General features: G+C 36.2%; 1 protein-coding gene across 1 annotated transcript; it reads left to right on the top strand.

The window, feature by feature from the left end:
• Window positions 1-10977: 10977 nt before the first annotated feature.
• LOC103268961 (putative olfactory receptor 52P1) lies at window positions 10978-11913 on the top strand. Its single transcript, XM_008066545.1, has one exon. It carries the CDS (start codon window positions 10978-10980, stop codon window positions 11911-11913), a length of 936 nt encoding a protein of 311 aa, XP_008064736.1.
• The last annotated feature ends 6311 nt before the right edge of the window (window positions 11914-18224 follow it).

Here is an 18224-nt window from a genome sequence, read left to right as displayed (position 1 = left end):
CCAGTCCCATTTTCCTTAGGGTTGCTTTTTTCTTTAGCTTGCCCTCTCTGGTTTTTAAAGCCCATCCATGGGTGCCTCCCATTCTTTGTTTCTGAGTCACCTTTTTGACAGTGCTTATCATAATTTGAGCTTTTTGCCTCAGCTTTTTTTTTTTCCCATCTCCTCTAACAAACACTTTCAGTGATTTTCTCAACAGGTCTTTAATGGGCCTTTCATTCCATTCCTCTAGCTTTTGTAACTTTTTTGCAATGTTGGGTCAGCTTCTAGTAGCAAAGTTTACTTTCAACAATTCTTATTTTACAAGGTCTTCTAGATTTAATCCAGAATATTTTCTCATCTGGTCCCTGAGTTATTGTGAAAAACAAACAAACAAACAAACAAACAAAACTGTGGGAGTTTTCTCCCTTTTTTGCCAAATTTCAAAAGCCTTAGAAATATTTTAAGACCTTAGGGCAGATTTTCAAGTATCCTTAGTCTTAGTTCCCTCAAGTCTTGCATTTTCACCCTATCTCCTGGATATTATTATTCCATCTAGGGTCAATATTTGGATACTTCTGTTTTGCAGCTGTACACCTGGAACTGGGGCGTGATTTTCTTCCCAGATGGACGGAGTCACTTACCTAATCATTCCTTTTTTCCTCCCAGTAAACAAAATATTTATAATAGACATTAGTTTTACCCAAGTATATATGTTAGGTTTAAGGAATTGATTAACTTAATCAACCAATTCTAGTGTGTACTCTAGGAGTGATTTCATTTCTTTCTTGAAATGTCTTATTTCTGTACTGTTGAGTGGAGCATTCACAAAACCAATTTCTCGTTGTCCCAGTGGGACTTCACCTAAGGGGAGTAGTTTTGACTTTTGCCTGAATCCTCAGGAGGAAAGGGAAATTTTAAAATATCTTTCTGGCATTGTTTCAATTCCCTTTTCATGTTAGGATAAATATATCAGGAGCCTGGGGGTTTTGACTCCCAAATTCCTGACAGTTTCTCTTTTCTGCCCATTCTCCCTCCTTACATCCCTGGTCTTCTTGAGGATTATAAGGCAGGAGAATACAGGAAAGTGGATCCCAAGGCTTTTCCCTTTTCTCTAGGGGCTCAGATTTTTTTTCTTTCCTTTCCACATTCCCCGTTTTAAGGGGGAATATGGGAAGGGCCTGCAGTAGCCAGCAAAGGGCAGAGTGTTTTTCCTCAGATAAAACAGAGGACTTATTATTTACACAAATCAGTAAAGTTTGGCAAAGCCAATCTTTATTAGAACCAAATTCCGGGCAAAAGACCAAGGGCTGGTGTATAGTTTTGTTTGTTGTTTTTTGGTTTGTTTGGGGGTTGTTTGTCCAGATAAAGCAACAAAATTTAATCATTCTTCTTTTCCTTCTTCTTAGTTCTGGAATCATTTTCCCAGCCTTCCAACATTTGTCCCAGTGGGCCATCTGGGGGAATTTTAAGGGAGTTCCTCTGGTTTCCCTTCGTAGGCCTGCACTGTTTATTACCCATTCTTGGTTACTGGGTTAGTCTGTGCAATTCTGGAGTTTTCCAAAAGGGTGCTCAATCTCCCACAATGGAGATTTCTTGCAGACCTGAAGACTCCAGGCCTTCCCTGAAAGGCTTAACCCCTCTTACTGGAGGTTTTTTGCATATTTCAGGATTTCTACCAACTCTATGACCACACTAAGCCATATTAAGTTGCCATGGATTCATGAATTGGGACTCTACACTCACTTCTTCACTGGGTAGTATCTCATTCACTTGCATTCACACAGCATCTCCAACCCACTGCCCAGCGCCTTAGAGTTATGGTTTCGTCGCTCTTTGGTACTAGTCAGGCCACTCTGGAAGGTGATCAGGTTCCCCTTCTGCTTCTTAGGGGCAGGCTTACCAAATCTAACCTGGGTCTTTACCAGTCTGACAGACAGTGCTCCCGTGGTTGATTTCTGGGCCTCAACAGGTCTCTTTGTGCTCCTGGGGTCCGTCCCTCAGCATGCCGGGAGGATTAATCCCCTACAGATCGATAGGCCTGCTGGCGCCAGGCGAGGTCACCTCTTCCTGCATCATGGGGGGTTGCATCGCAGTGACAAGGGAGGTGAAACACTCTCTCCACTTCCCAATTTCCCAACCAATGCTCTAGATATGTGGCAGGATACTTTACAGAGAGAGACGAGACACCGAAGCTTTTTTTTTTTTTTGCCTGGAAGCAGCATTTATTTGTGCCAGCGCTGGCCCAGCAGATTTACATGGAAAAGCTGAGTCCCGGAATGTAACAGGGTGTTGCCTTATATTACATTTTAGCCCTTTTGTTTCCCTTACATGGCGACCTGCACTTTCGATTCATTATTTTATGGCACACTGTTGTAACTGGGTTATTCAGGCACACTTAGACATTGACTATGCCACATCATTTTCTCTCCAACCTATTCTTTTTATATTCTGGGAAGGCACTTATTTCTTTGTTTTAGAAGGGCCCCTGCCTGCTCCTGCCTCAAAACAAGAAAATTTATGACAGAGCATACAAATCACAAATGAAGCAATTGATACATTCCTCTTTTACACAATTTATATTAGTATGGAATGAAATAACAGCATTCAAAGTAAATAGGTTAGAAGATTACTGAAATGCATGTATGTGATAAGGTACTTAAAAACATGAAATAAAAATAACTCCAAATCAATTTTTTTAAATAAAAATCAACAGTTTATTAGAAAAGTAAGCAAAAATAAGTGAAAAGAAAGTGCATTTCATTAGTTAATGAGTTTGAGAGAAAAAATGCAACTGTGAACAATAATGAGGTGCCATTTGGCATGCTACAGATTGCCAAAAATAAACCATACCAACTGCTGGCAAGTATGTGAGGAAATGGGGAATTTCATATTGTGTATGCATATATAAAATTACAGAAATATTTTGAAAAGAAATTTAACAATACATAGCAAAGGTGAAAATATGTGTAAGAACAAAGTAATTCTATTTATTTGTATATATTGTGTTGTAAGGTATTCCAATATTATAATATCTTGAAGTTTACAAATATTCTCTACTTGGGCAAATTTTAGACCAAATAGAAAGAAGTCATCATATGATAGCTGGAATGGACAAAACTATCCCTTTTCCTCAGAGAACTGCTTTTCAGGTCACGTTGTTGGTTTTTTTTTTTTTTTTAAAGTAAGAATCCCAGTGGGATTCCCTGATAAGCTATTATGCTTATTATACTATAATATGTCTTTCATTCTTCCTCTATCCTTGACCTCTGGAGAGGCATAGCTATGCCCAGAGTACTTGGAAGATGAAATCATAGACTTTAAATTATCCTTATAAAGTGTGAGGGCATATTGGGGTACAGAAAAATAAAAAGGGGAGAGCCAGGGTAGACAAGGGATTCCTACCCAGGGACTTTTACTTCCTAGCTTAGAAAAAAAAAAGGAAGTGTTCCATGAAGCATGAAATGGGCAAATGTAAGTTGTGACTTCCAAATGATAATGCGCTGGTTATCTGAAGAAGAGAGGACTGTAGGAAGAATGTAGTTTAACATTTATAGGTAAGTTCCATTTTAAATAATTAAAACAGCTATTCCTGCCTCCTCTTTTAAAAATTAGATTGTTTTCCCTAAACTTATTCTATCTGGAGCTTTAACTGATTCTATTTCATTGGCATTCATTTTCTAACCACCCATCGATTCTCAATCCCAGATATCTGAAAACATTGCCCCTTCTGAAAGTTGATAAAGTTTACAGAAAATATAAGGGAAGAATGAATAAGTGATTCAAGAATCCATAGCTTTCAGATAATATGAATACATTATCAAGTATGGCAAGGTGGAATTGGTTTAAAAATCCTGACTCACAGTGACTACTCAATAAATAGTAGTTAATGAAAGGAATCACTTAAAGAAAAGAAACTTAGCTTAACTTCTAGGCAATAGTGTACAGATGCTGGCAAAGTCATGATATGGGCAAGAGAGAAAAAATGAGGATAGGAATGAGCTAAATACACATTTGTCAAGAAAAGAAAAAAGGAATGCAGTGGGGAAACCATTCTAGACAAAGGAGCTATCAGTCATGGTTCTGCCTCTGACCTTGTCTCTCCGACTTCATGTATTAAGATTCTTGACTAATTTTTTCATTGTTTTGGGATAAAAAAATTACACAAATTTTTTGTTCTTGTCTTCTGCACAAGGAAGAGTCTTTTTAAACTTAATAAACTCTTTTATGTCTCAGTTATAACACTTATTGAGCTGTGTCATGGTGATCTGTTCATATGTTATTAATAATTTATCTACAGGACAAAGAATAATAATGGAGGATAAGAAAGACAGAGGAGAGAAAGATGAGAACAAAGAAAAAGGAGAACCTAGTTTTGTGCACCCTTGCATCTATAGATTTTAACTCAATTCTTGGGCTGATCAATCAAAATATAGCTACACAGGGAAAAACTCCAACAAGCTCTGAAAGAATGAAAGTTTCTAGATTCCAATTTTCATATATTCAGATTCAATCAGTGGTGCCTATGTATCAGTAATTTTTAAACATCTCAGGTGTTTCTAATATGCAACCATGACTACGAATTATTTTTTGATTCCGCTATGTATAAAAGTATTTATTAAAAAAGAATGTTTTAAAAGATGATATGTTAGTTTAGTATGATTAAAATAGAAGTTTAAAAAGCAATGATATTTTTACATAACCCCATAAAATACAGAGTGAGTTCATGGGGAGATGGAAAAGCCCTGAGGCAGGGACAAACCTTAGAAAGTATGCTTAAAAAAGAGCAAAATGGCCAAGAATAAAATGAGCAAGGAAGGAGAGTGGTAGAAAATAAAGTGGAAGAAGTTATCTGAAGCCAGATGACACTTTATATATTATGAGTATCATGAGATCACAGTGCTTTGAACATCATGACAGAGTTCTTTTTGCTTTATTCTTTGCATAATAGAAAGTCATTGAAGGTCATGATATCATGCTATTTATGTATTTTTAAGATTCTAAATATAGCATGGCTTCTCTGTGGACTGGGCAGCAATATGTAGGCAAGAAAGAAGCAGAAAGATCAATAAGGACTTATATTGGTTGTCCCATTGAAAAATAAAGACGTAGAATAGGTAGAATGGTGATGGTGAAAAAGAGAATAGTTGGGTGTCTCACTAGAACCGGAAATATTGATAAGATGGTAGAGGTAGGTATAATTGCAAGAACAAGTTTTTGTATGAGGAGAAAGAATGTGATTCAGTTTAGGAGCAGTTGAGTAAACTTTAAACAAGAATGTGGCAGGTCATTTATAGTAATAGAAAGATACAGTGACAATGCTGTTTGTGCCATTCTTGGTGTTGGAGAAATTAGAAAATTCTGTTTGGGTTTCTTCTGTTTCCTATGAAATATTAAAAATACTGTCTCCTGATTCTGAGATGAAAGGAGGAACTGTCGGGAGATTAAAATGAAGGGCAGCAAAATGTCTCACAGAGTAAAAGTGTGAAAAGAAACTTGTTATGACTCCTGAGTGTGTTGACAACTCTCCTGCGAACTGTACTTAAACTAGAATCAATGATTCGTTGTTGTATGTTTCTTGGAAGCCATGTTTAGATGCTCACGTGTGATGTAGAGCAGGTAGAGTTGGCTTTACCATGATCTGCACAACCACACCTTTACTATATAAAGACAATTAAGAGAGAGGAACAAAGAAGTGGAGTGTAAACATAAGAAAGTGAGAATAGTGGTGAAGCATATTTTTCAACCTGGTGGGGAGGCAAGATGGTAACAGACAAGAAAAAGTTTCTAGGAAAAGGTAGCCCTGATGAATTAAACAACCTCATAATGTCAAAGAATTGTTGAAGTAAAAGGTTCTAGGAAAAATGAACTGGAGAAACATGTATTAAATATGAGCTAAGTGTTAGATCCTTATAAACAAGATTTTAAAGATAGTACAGTTATTCTAGCATATTATTTATGAGTGGATGAAGTGGGGTGAAGAAAAAGACTATTAAAAATGAGGTGGTCAAGAAATTAAAGACCAAGCTCCTTTTTGATTACTGATATGAATCAATTTTATAGGCAACAATTAAAAGAAGTACTGCTAGAGAGAAAGGCATCAAAAACCTATATATCCTTGAAATATAAGAAAGGTACTAAAAACATATCTTGATAAGGAAAAATGACTGCAAAGGAAGGGGTAAAAGGGTGATGTGATCTGACAGCTTATGTTTCAAGAGCCTGGGGTTTTAAAGAAAAATGACTAAGAAAGATCTGGAAAGTACAATGGGAAGCAAAAGGATCTAATACATACCCCAGTTTCAGAATCTCTACTCTGTGAATAGTGGTATTTATAAAAGTAACTTCTATATTTTGTGACTGTACAAAATGCAATATGCTCAGGGCATATCCTGGTTTCTCTTAGAGAAAGACGTAACATTTTTTACAACAGCCTATAATTTCTAAAGAGCACAATATAAAGATTTTGGAGGCTATGGGTAGGTAGGGAATTGAGTACAATTAGGAAATTCCATGAATACGTAGTGATAAAGGTATTGGCAATAAAGCTTGCCTAGGAAGGCTAAGTTATCTTAAAATGGCAATAGTAAACTGGGATATAAGATATGATAAGTTTAATTCTGACGGCATCTGAGATGAATGTTCAAATCAAACTTACATTCTTTTGTGGTACTGCTCTACAGAAATATTGTGATGGCATAGGATACAGGGGATGTTGCATGTTAATGGCGGAGGATGTTAGGTTGGGGGGTGAGAGGTCATTTACAAAATGCATAAGGAGATCTGCAGGTCTCCTCCTGCTCCTGTCATAGACTGTATTTGGCTAAAGAAAATTATCAGTTTTAATAATATAAAGCCTCCCCTAAATGCTAAAGAGACTGACATTAAGGCTGTGATATAATGGCAAGCAGTCTTACCAGAAGACCAAAAGGGGTACCCAAAAATAAATGAAATTTACTTACTAAAATTTGTGTATTTATTGCTACATGTTTAAGCCTCAGTCACCTTCAAAGTACTCTCCATTTGATGCAATACACCTATTAAAATGTTTTTTTCGTTACTCAACACAATTTTGAACTCATCAATTTAGATGCCTTTTAGTGTTTCTGCCATTTTTTGTTTCGCCGCTTCCACACTGAAAAAATGTTTCCCTTTGAGGACTCTTCATCCTAGAAAAAAAAAATCACTCGGGGCAAAATTGGGTGAATAGGGAGAATGCATGGAACATGGGGGTCATGCTGCTTTGATTAAAAACTGCTGAATATTCAGCATGCTGTGAATAGGTTTTCAAGTAAATCACTCATCATAAAATGTGTAAACACGTTAAAAGAATCTCAAAAAAATTCAATGAATATGAATGCAGCCTCTCATAACAACACTAGTTGATACACTGATGTTGATGGGTTCCTAGAACACTTCCCTAATAAGGGAAGCCTGTGTACTACAAGGGGCTTGCCCTCCGAAAAATAATTCTGGATTTTATTGGGTCCCCTTCGCGACATATTTTACATTTCTTTCTTAGCAACAAAATTGAGGAACTGTTTCCATACTTATTTTCTCTAGGACAAATGAAAAATGTTATTAGCTGGAATCATTGGTAAATTAAATGTGAGATAATAATTATTAATCTTCTGGAAAGTAATGAAATTTGAAATAAGTGGTAAACAAAAGAATAATGATTGGCATTTTATATTTTAATACTTTAATGTGAGTCCTATTCGCATTGTACAACATTTTGTGGATGTCACAGTAATTGGTGAATTGAAATGGGGCATGGGTCACAAAAGACAAAAGGACAAATATATTAATACTATTAAATAACATTGATAGATAGGCTTAATCAAAAGGAGAATTAGAAGACTGGAAGGATATGAAAGTATGCAGGGATGATGATGGACATTAAAACTGTGGAATAAGCTCATCTGCATAAATATTTAATTTACCTGAAAGTGAGGGAGAAGTGAGGATAGAACAGAAGAATAATTTAGAATTATTTTGTCTCTTTAATGATACCTTCCATTTCTCTATCTACATTATCATTCCCATGTTATTTTTATGTTCTGTTAGCTTTAGAATCAATAAGAGAACTAGTCAATGCCCTAAAAATTAGCTTCCTCTTTGATTGCTTAGACTAAACCTAGTCCAGTTGCTCTATGAACAGTGACCTGTTTTAAGGATGTGGAAGAATAAGGCAGTTTAAATTTTGTGTAGTCTTTTGTAGTAACTTTAACAAATGCACTGATTTTATGAGTGCCAGGTTTAAATTGATTTAAACATGACTAAGTATGTAAGGGGTGTTGCTCTTCAATAATTTTAGTTGTAATAGTCAGGTAGAATTAGACCCTATAAGAAAAGAAATAAAGGAGATGCTCAACAGGAGGTTGTATAAAGACAACAAATGTAACTATTACTAATGAATGACCTCAGAGTCTAAAATGAGCATTAAAATGAGGTATGGTTACATTTTTTAAAAGTCAAAGAAAGTACAGAAGTGTTTCATATAAGCAAACTTAATATTTATATTTTGCTACATGCAGGTAAGTCCCAAGGATCTTAGCATAGGGTCCAGTTTGTGGATGCATAAACTTTATTTCAGTAGTCCTATAGATAATCTGAAATAAATATTTCTGGAATTATTAGGTTATAAAGGAGCAACTCAAATATTCAATTATTTCTCCTGTCTGTTATGGGTAGAAATCATATCCTGTGACAGTGTTAATAAATTTAATGATTCATAAAGTCTTGTCATAAGTCACGTAAAAGTCATGTGTGTTCTCTACAGTGGACTTTTAATATCCTAAAGAGTTCCTAGCTATATGACTAAAGAAATGTTTGTTTCTCAACTTGGATGGATTTAGAGTGTATCATACTCAGTGATCTATCATAGAAACAAAGAACAGAGTACCGTATGTTCTCACTCGTAGCGAACCTTGAACGATTATCATAATACTATAAGAAAGGGATTGGCAGTAGTGGGAAACTGCCAGGGGAGGGGCATGGGATTGGCAGTTGAGGGAAACTTCCAGGGGAGGGAGAGGCACACCTTATCAACAAGGGTACCTGCATAATGAACCTTTGTATACCTAACCCTGAATTGTACCCCACAGCTTTAAAATAAAATAAATAAATACAAATAAAAGAAATGTTTGTTTCCTCTTAAGTTTTTCTCCTTGTGTACAGGATCTACAGATTCTCTTCAGCAAACCCTATATGAGAAGGTGCTTGCATTTATAGAACTGTTCTTAATGTTTGCTTAGGCATGAGTACAAATTTTCTTCTAAGTTCACCCTGTATTACTATTTTCCAAGGAAGATTGTTCTCTGTAATATGATGCTCAAAATGCTAATTACAGTGTTAATTTATTTATCAAAGATTTTTCTCTGTTGTTTGTCCCCCTACACACACATACACACACACACACACACACACACACACACACACACACACACACGGAGAGAGAGAGAGAGAGAGAGAGAGATAGAATTATGAAGATTAGCTTCCTAATAGAAATCCAAGTTTAATAAAAATTTCCTTCATTATGTAGACATCTGCACATCTACTTCTTATAAAAGTTGTTGATCATCCTAATGACTGTAACAGCTCAGAAGATTTCTAAATAACATTTTACAATACAGTGGTAAGTTCCCAACATATGGAAGAATGAACAGAGGCCACAGGCTTAAATAGAATGTCTGTCACCTACAAAGTAGATGGATTGGACAATGTGTAAGAAATAGAAGATACTAGGTACCAAAGAGATCAGTATTAGTAGGAAGACTTTTTTATTTAACTACTGCTTAGTAAATCCATAGATGAGTGGGAGGAGAGAGAAATTATACTTAATTCATAATAGGAACTAAAGAACAAATGAGTACTCTTATCCTAGTAGACTAATTTTAAGTAAAAAATTAAATTTGCTTCATGATTAAATGTAATATAATTTATACATGACATCCACTTGCAGTGGAAGAGAGAGTTATGCACAAGTCAGGTCAAAAAAAATCTTTTTTAAATTTAATATAATTTTAAAGATGTGGGCTGCAATTCAGGACTAAGTAGATATGTGATCATTTTACAGGTAAAGTTTGGGCCTCCCTTTGGTCCCCACTTCGTCTGATTTGAGATCAGGTACCCTTATTGATGTTATGTGCCCCTCTTCCCTCCCCTGGTAATGTTCTGCTACTGCTAAACCCTTTCTTATAGTGTTATGATAAAGGTTCAGGGTACGCTTATAAGTGAGAACATGTGGTACTCAGTTTTTTGTTTCTGTGCTAGATCACTGAGTATAATAGACTTTAAATCTTAAAGGACTATTCAGTAAGTACAAATATGCATATCTTGGAAGATAGTGAGAGGCAGCCACTTAACAGTGCTCTAATTTGGACAGTATGTCTTTCATATTTTTCCCGAAAATACCAAAGGGCTCTAGGAGAAGAAAAGGAATTACTATCTGAGAGTGGATTGCTGAAAGAGAAACAAAACATAAAATCGGAGGAACTCAAAAGAGATTTTCCCAAAAGCTCAGCATTCTTGAAAAAAGGAGTGAGGAGGCATATGTTCTTCTTCTCATTCTCTCTCTCTCTATATATATATAAATTAGAAACTTTCAAAGAGAATGTCATGGTTCTTCTATCACATTCTTTCAGCTTTACATCAAAGGTAAAATTATTTGCTCTTATTCTTGCTCAGACTTTAGTAAAATGTTGAAGTGTAGAATTACTGAATTTGGATTGGTTAAGAGTAAAGGTTCACTGCAACTTTTTTCATATGGAAAAGAAGCCAAAACCCCATAAATAAATGATTATGAAAACAATATAGGTGTTTAGAAACAGACTTGAAAACAGATTGTGGATTATATAATTCCAAAGAGGCATTCTGCCATCTTTCTCTAGGCCCCATCTCAACAAGTTATTAGAACCCAAACCAGTAAAAACAACTCACTACTCGTGTCTTATTGGCAGGTGTCTAAACTTTCTTTAACAACTACCAACAGTTTCTGCCATGCTAATCTTCAACCATTCCAGTTTCGTGACCTTCACTCTGATGGGCATACCTGGCTTAGAGTCACAGCACTTGTGGATATCTGTTTCTTTCTCCTCCATGTTTATGGCTATCCTCATTGGTAATGGTGTTATCCTCTTCCTGGTGGCCATAGAGCCCACACTTCGCACACCAATGTACCTGCTCCTAGCCCTGCTGATGGTGGCTGACCTCATATCCACTCTGGCTCTGGTGCCCAAGCTCCTCTGCCTCTTATGGCTCAATGATCGGGATATAACTTCTAATGCCTGTTTTACCCAGATGTTTTTCATTCATGGGGCATCGGTAGTCCGATCAGCCCTACTTGTTGCCATGGCCTTTGACCGCTTTGTGGCTGTGTGTGAGCCATTACGTTACAACACAATTCTGAGTCATTCCCTAGTTGGACGCCTGGGACTGATAGCTCTAACCAAGGGTGTGATTCTTATCTTGCCCATGCCTCTTCTACTTCAAAGGTTGACCTTCTGTCACATGGTCATTCCTCATACTTACTGTGATCACATGGCTGTGGTAAAAATGGCCTGTAACCACACTCGAGTCAATAGAATCTACGGGCTCTTTGTGATCCTGCTTGTGATGGGATTTGATCTGGTGCTCATTGGCTTTTCCTATGCCTTCATCCTTCAAGCTGTGGGACGCCTCAGTTCTCGAGATGCCACCTGCAAAGCACTGAACACCTGTTCAGCTCACATATTTGTCATCCTTGTTACATATGTGCCTGCACTCTTTTCCTCTATCACTCATCGCATTGGTCACAATATTCCACCTCATACGCATATTCTCCTTGCCAATCTCTACCTTCTCCTACCCTCTATGCTCAACCCCATTATCTATGGTATAAAGATGAAAGAAATACGATACAAGATGGCCAAATGCCTGGTCAGAAGATCTGCCTAAGTTGTGGGTTGCAGCAATAGACCTGTGAGTAAATAAACAATAAGGACAATTGATAATGTCTTTGCCCAACCATCGAAGATCCAGTTGTATTGACAGATGAGTTGTAGAAAGAATAGACATGAAGGAGTAATTTTCTTTCTCCTTTTATTTTTGGCTTACAGGAAGGATCAATGTGTGTGTACTTTCACTGAGCTATGAACTACAAAAGGGAAAGCCTAAGAGATCTCTTTCTATGTTTATTTAACAGGGACACTCTGATGTCAAGGGTCTCCTGATGCTCATCACCCACAAAATTGTTCTGTAAATTATCTAAGGTCTCTTTCCTTGTCTTGGTTGAGAGTTTATATTCGCTTTAATATTCTTTCTATTTCCCAAGTTTTCTGTGTCTGTTTATATCGAGTATCTTCTTGCTGAAAGGAACATGATGTACTCATTATCTTTTCGTATCAACTAAACATGTAATAACTTTTCAAGCAATTGGTCTTTTCATCAATGTTTTCTTAATTCAATGACAATGTGGCATGTTCACAATACTGAAAGGATGATTGTGATGATAAAGGTGCGCATGACAAAAATGGAGTCTGAGCATGATATATATATACCGAATTTAGGGACTGTTGAGACACATATTTCAAAAAGTTGTATTGTAAGGAAAACATGTATTCAGATGCCTAATTCAAAAGACTCCCATGACCAGAAGCTTCATCTTTTAAAAAAAGCATATGTGAGCAGGAAATCACCTGTTCCTGAAGTGATATTTAAGAACTCACATTATACACAAAGGCCAACTTATATTGCTATGATAAAGTATTGCTTTGCTGATATATTTCAAATCATTATATTGAGTGAAATTTCTAACTAATCTTTTAAATGCATAGTTATCAATGGATCCATTGTACAGCACAATATGATAAATACAAGACTGAGTAGTTAGATAACATGTGAACAAAGTGAATAAAGGTTAAATAAAAGGAATATAAGAACTACAAAAAATAGTATAATCACAACTTTAGCACATGTAGGATCCTTTCCTCTGACTTTTAATTCAATAAAAGTCAGAAGAAAGAATCCTACATGTCTAAATTCCTTTAAATCTATATAGTTGTACTTGAGAGTCTTAAAAGGATAATAACATGAAGGATAAGTGTAACGTATATATATACTCTTCACCTCTTTCAGTAATTTCTAATCAGCCCTGATCTCCCCTCTGTCCTGATTACCTGAACTATCTGTAAACTCTAGGTACAACTTTAATTGCTGTAATCTAGAACAGAGAGGGCCCTCTGTACTGATTACTCCTTTCCCTGGGATTTTACCTGGTTCTGCCTAGCATTTAGAGTAGGAAGATGCCTACAGACAGGAAAACATCATATTATCCATATAAGGGAAAAAATCATTCTATCCAGTCAATTCTGTTGCTAATTATTTTGGTAAAGAATTGGCTGAATTCACTCTGAACTATAAAAATGTTTTTATAGGATGTGTTGGAAAAGGTTGGCATAGGGAGAAGAAAAGAGATAATGTCAGATTATTCACCTATGCTGGAATCTTTGTGCCTTTTTGTTTTTCATAAGCAAGATCTTTCACTGAAGTTTAGAGCATAAAAAGATTGATGCCTAACACTGACTTTCGATCACTGTCATGTTCAGAGGGGCAGGGCTTATAGAGAAATTAAGAAAATAAATTACTGAATATTGTGCAGTTTTCAAAATGCAATCTCATTGATGGAGAGGACTTATAGATAGATTTAAATATAGAATATGCAGATGAAGATATTGGGTGATAAGAAACCTTAAGAAAAGTCCTGTTCAAAACCAGGAGTGAATTCTGCAGTATGTTCCTCACATTCTATTAACTCCAGCAAAAATGTCACCTGTTCTGGTGACTCTGTGACAGATATTCTAGGTATTTTTGCGTATAAAAGCTCACTGAATCATTTCAAAATCAACTTAAGTTATATAATAATATTAATTGTGCAGATCAAGTTACAAAGGTTCATTTCTTTGTGTAATATTTCCACAATCACACAGGTTGTGAGTGACTAAACCTCAGTTCAAATTATAATCTATGTGATCATAATGTATTTTCCCACTTTATTATGCCCATGCTGTCACTTTAAAGACAACCCAGAATGAAGAAGTTGTGGAGCAAGACTAAGGGGCACATTTAGCAGGAATGCTTTCAATCATAAAAACATGGCAACTATCGTGTGCCTACTTCATTCCTAATACCAAAAATTAATTCTAGACTTGCCTTGATTGAAGTATGAGAAGTTGAAACCCATCTGGATAACTGAAAATATCTCCTTTGTCTAGTTATTCTTTATTTTTAATACCCTGCCTGACCTTCATGCAATCTTCACTCTTCTGATATGTATACTGTGCCCTTGGAGTTGGCTTTGATAAAATGCATTATCAAGCCATCATTGCCATTTGTCTTCTGATTGAGTTTTTTCAAGGGAGCTCAGAGAAGGAGACAAGATTAAATATGCAAGAATTTTGAAACTGAAGAAATAAAAAGTGGAAATTGGAAATACCTGTGTGAAAAAAAAAATAAGGAGCTAGACTAGGCTGGAAAAGCTATATTAGGAAACCACTGCTGGTCTCTGCTGCTGACAAGTTGGGTACTCAGTGGGAGTCCATGGTGTTGGGTCCACCTGCAGCTTCCATCTCTATGACCATGGATACTTGACAGTTTCATAGTTGCTGATGATGAAGACTAGCTAATGTCAACTAACGAAGTCATTTTGTCCTATTCATTCAGTATTTCTTCTTATGTGGATGCATTTTGGCTTCCTGATAGTTATTAACATGTTATATAAAAGCCTTAAATGTTGTGTTCATTATCATATGCACACTCACCTCACATGTCTTTTACCCAGACCTCCCTGCCTTCAACATTTTAGTCCTTTTACTTCCATAAACCCAGTTGGAGAACCAGGCCTTTGAATGCTGACCCAGCTTTTATGTTCTCACCACAGGCCACTTCTCTTTCTACTCAAAATACATGACTGTTGCACTGCTCACAACTCCACCCAGTGGGAAAGATTCTTCTTCTCCATTATGTTTAAGCACCATGTCTGAATGTGGCTGCAATGCAACTTCCATCAATTGTCGGCTTGTACATACTTACCATGATCACCCATTGGTAAACTGTATTCAGCATTTTACCTCTCCCATTGTCCATCATGCTTGGCCCACCATTACCTTCCCACTCAGGCATAAATGCAAATCCTGGAGAGGCACTGATATAGCTCTAGTAATTATCATGAGTGTCTGAACTTCCTGCTCATGCAGTTTATTTGCACACATGGTCTTTCTCAGGCACAATTCTGATGTATCATTTACATTTCATGATGGACTACTGACTTCATAATTGATGTGTCTGACTTTATAGATTGGTAGGTCTGCCAGAACCTAGCTCATTAGGAAGTTCTGAACAAACGATCGTTGCCTAATATCTTGCTGCAAAACAAATTGTCCCTAAATAAAGCAGCTTAGAAAAATGAACATTTATTATCTCATACAAGTTTTGAGAATTAAAGTCAGTTTAGCATATGGTTCTAATTCAGGTTCTTCCATGGGGTTTCAGAAACTATATTATCAGGGGCCAAAGTCATCTTGAGGCTTGATGGGCTCAGTCTCATGAATCATCAGATCAATGCAAATCAAAACCACATTGAGATACCACCTAACCCCAGTAAAAATGGCCATCATTAATAAAACAAACAACAACAGATGCTGGCAAGGATGCGGAGAAAAAGGAACACTTCCACATTACCAGTGGAAATTCAAACTAGTTCAACCTCTTTGGAAGACAGTGTGGCAATTTCTGAAAGAACTAGAAATTAACCTTCCATATGACTCAGCAATCCCCCCATTTGAAATATACCCAGAGGAGCTCAAGTCATTCTACCAAAAAGATACCTGCACATGCATGTTTGTTGCAGCTTTATTCATAATAGCAAAAACATGGAACTAACCATGCTGCCCATCAAACCTGGGCTGGAATTAAAAAAAAAAATGTGGTACATAAACACAATGGAATATTATGCAGCCACAAAGAAGACAAACATATGGACTTTGCAGCAGCTTTTATTATCCTTCTATGCAGCATCAAAACAAGTTACTAGTAATCAGTAAACTCTGTTATTTTTGTAGGCAATTCTTTCTTCATATATTTCACTTGGCTATATCATTGTACTTAACATAAAATCTACCTTCACTGATAAAATAGCAATTGAACCACCACCTCTTTTAAGTACTATTCTGCTACACCTTACCAATCAGGAGAGCATCTTCTGCCTGCCAGACAGAAAGCTCCTGTTTCCTATCTTACCATTTGTACCACTTTCAGTATTGTTTGCATTAGTGTGACTCTTCTGCAAAGCAGATACCAAGATGGGATTGAACATATTAGGGAAATAGTGTGTGATGAAGAGAAGAGAGTGAATCGTTGTAGGTTGGGGCAACAGTCAGACCACAACATAAATTCAACCCCAAGTTAAGAAGAAAGAGAGAAAAGTTTGGGTCAAAGTGTATTAGATTGCCATACAAAACCAAAGTCAGCTGACCAAGAAGCCAATCAAGATGTCCCATGTACCCCAGCTATAGGTCTCCCTTAGTATCCTTGCCACACTTAGGGGTGAAGAGTGGTCAATGGGAGACATCTATTCAAATTTCAGATTTCAAATTGCAGGAGTTAGGCTCTTCAGTCAATTAGGTCCTTATAGTACACATTCATACAGCCATTGTGAGACACTAAAAGGAACTTGGAGGCAAGAGAAAAGAAATCTGTGAGTAGATAATACCCATTCTCTCTCTGTCTCTCTCTCTCTCTCTCTCCCCCCCCCCCCCCCCTTTAAGGCAGGGTAAGCAAATTTTTTTCTGTAAAGTTTTGGGTAGTAAATATTTTTTGGCTTTGCGGGTGATATGGTCTCTATACCACTAATCAGCATTGCCACTGTAGAGTGAAAACAGCTTTAGATTATTATGTAAGTAAATAGGTCTGGCCATATTCCCATAAAATTGTATTTACAGAAACAGAAATCGGATCAAATTTAGCCCATAGGCCATAGTTTTTCAACTCCTGCTCTACAGTCACAGCATTGTTCATAAAAATGAATAATTGGAATCAACCTAAATGTTTACTAATACAGAATTGGTAAAACAAACAAACAAAAAACTATAAAGCATTTTTTTTTAAGTTGAGAGATAAATCTATACATACTATCATGGATTGGTGTCAAATAACATCAGATTAAACAATAAATTGTAAAATAGTGTGTATAAACATGATTTCATTTTATAGTAATACCACTGGTAATTTTTGTTTACATAAGGAATAGACATGAACAGACTCATATTGTACTGAATTGAATACTGTCCCTCCCCAAATTTATGTCCATCCAGAACTTCAGAATATGACCTTATTAGGAATCAGTGTCTTTGAAGATATAATCAAGTTAAGATGAGGTCATATTGTATTAGGGTGTCACCTAATCTAATGAATAGTGTCTTATCAGAAGGGTGAAATTTGGACATAGGCATAAAGGGAGGATGCTGTGACAGGACACACAAAAGTATGCTATGTTTTGTCAGAGGCAGAGTTTAGAGTGATGTGTTTCCAAGTCAAGGAATACCAAACATTGCCAGCAGCCATCAGAAGCTAGGAGAGAAGCAAAGAATGATTCTTCCCTAGAGAGATTCTACTCAAGACTTTATTTCAGAGAAAGCATGATCCTGCTGACAACTTAATTTTGAGCTGGTACTCTCCAGAACTCTAAAAGAAAAAAGTTCTATTGTTTTAATCCACCTAGTTTGGGGTAATTTGTTGCAGCAGTCCTAAAAACTAATACGTATGTTAAAATGCTACCAGCTATCATCACCAAGGATGTTACATTCTGTACTTTATATCTTAATGTTTACATTTCATATTGTGTATTTCGGTGAAAGACAAAAAGTGTAACAATAAAAAAGTTAAAAGTGCATACCCTTTCCTCTAATAATTCAATTTTACCTGTTTATTTGCCAATAATAATTTATTCCAACGACAAAAAGGTCAACATAGCAAGATATTCATGTAACTTTTAAACAACAAAATCCTAAAAGCAAACATCTGTCTAACAACAGGTGATTGTGTAAATAAATGTTGACAAATACAAAACATATACAGGAATGTTATAAATCCTTGAAAAATAATAAATAATAAATAAATAAGTCTCTTAGGGATGACAAATAACAGTTGCTGACAGACATTATTAAGTAAACAAAAGGACAAACACAATTTAGAAAAATTTTTTCCACTTGCAT

Source organism: Carlito syrichta, unplaced genomic scaffold (assembly GCF_000164805.1).
Source record: "Carlito syrichta isolate Samal-C Ts95f unplaced genomic scaffold, Tarsius_syrichta-2.0.1 Scaffold308998, whole genome shotgun sequence".
Classification (NCBI taxonomy): Eukaryota; Metazoa; Chordata; class Mammalia; order Primates; family Tarsiidae; genus Carlito; species Carlito syrichta.
This window is presented reverse-complemented; position numbering and strand designations above follow the sequence as displayed.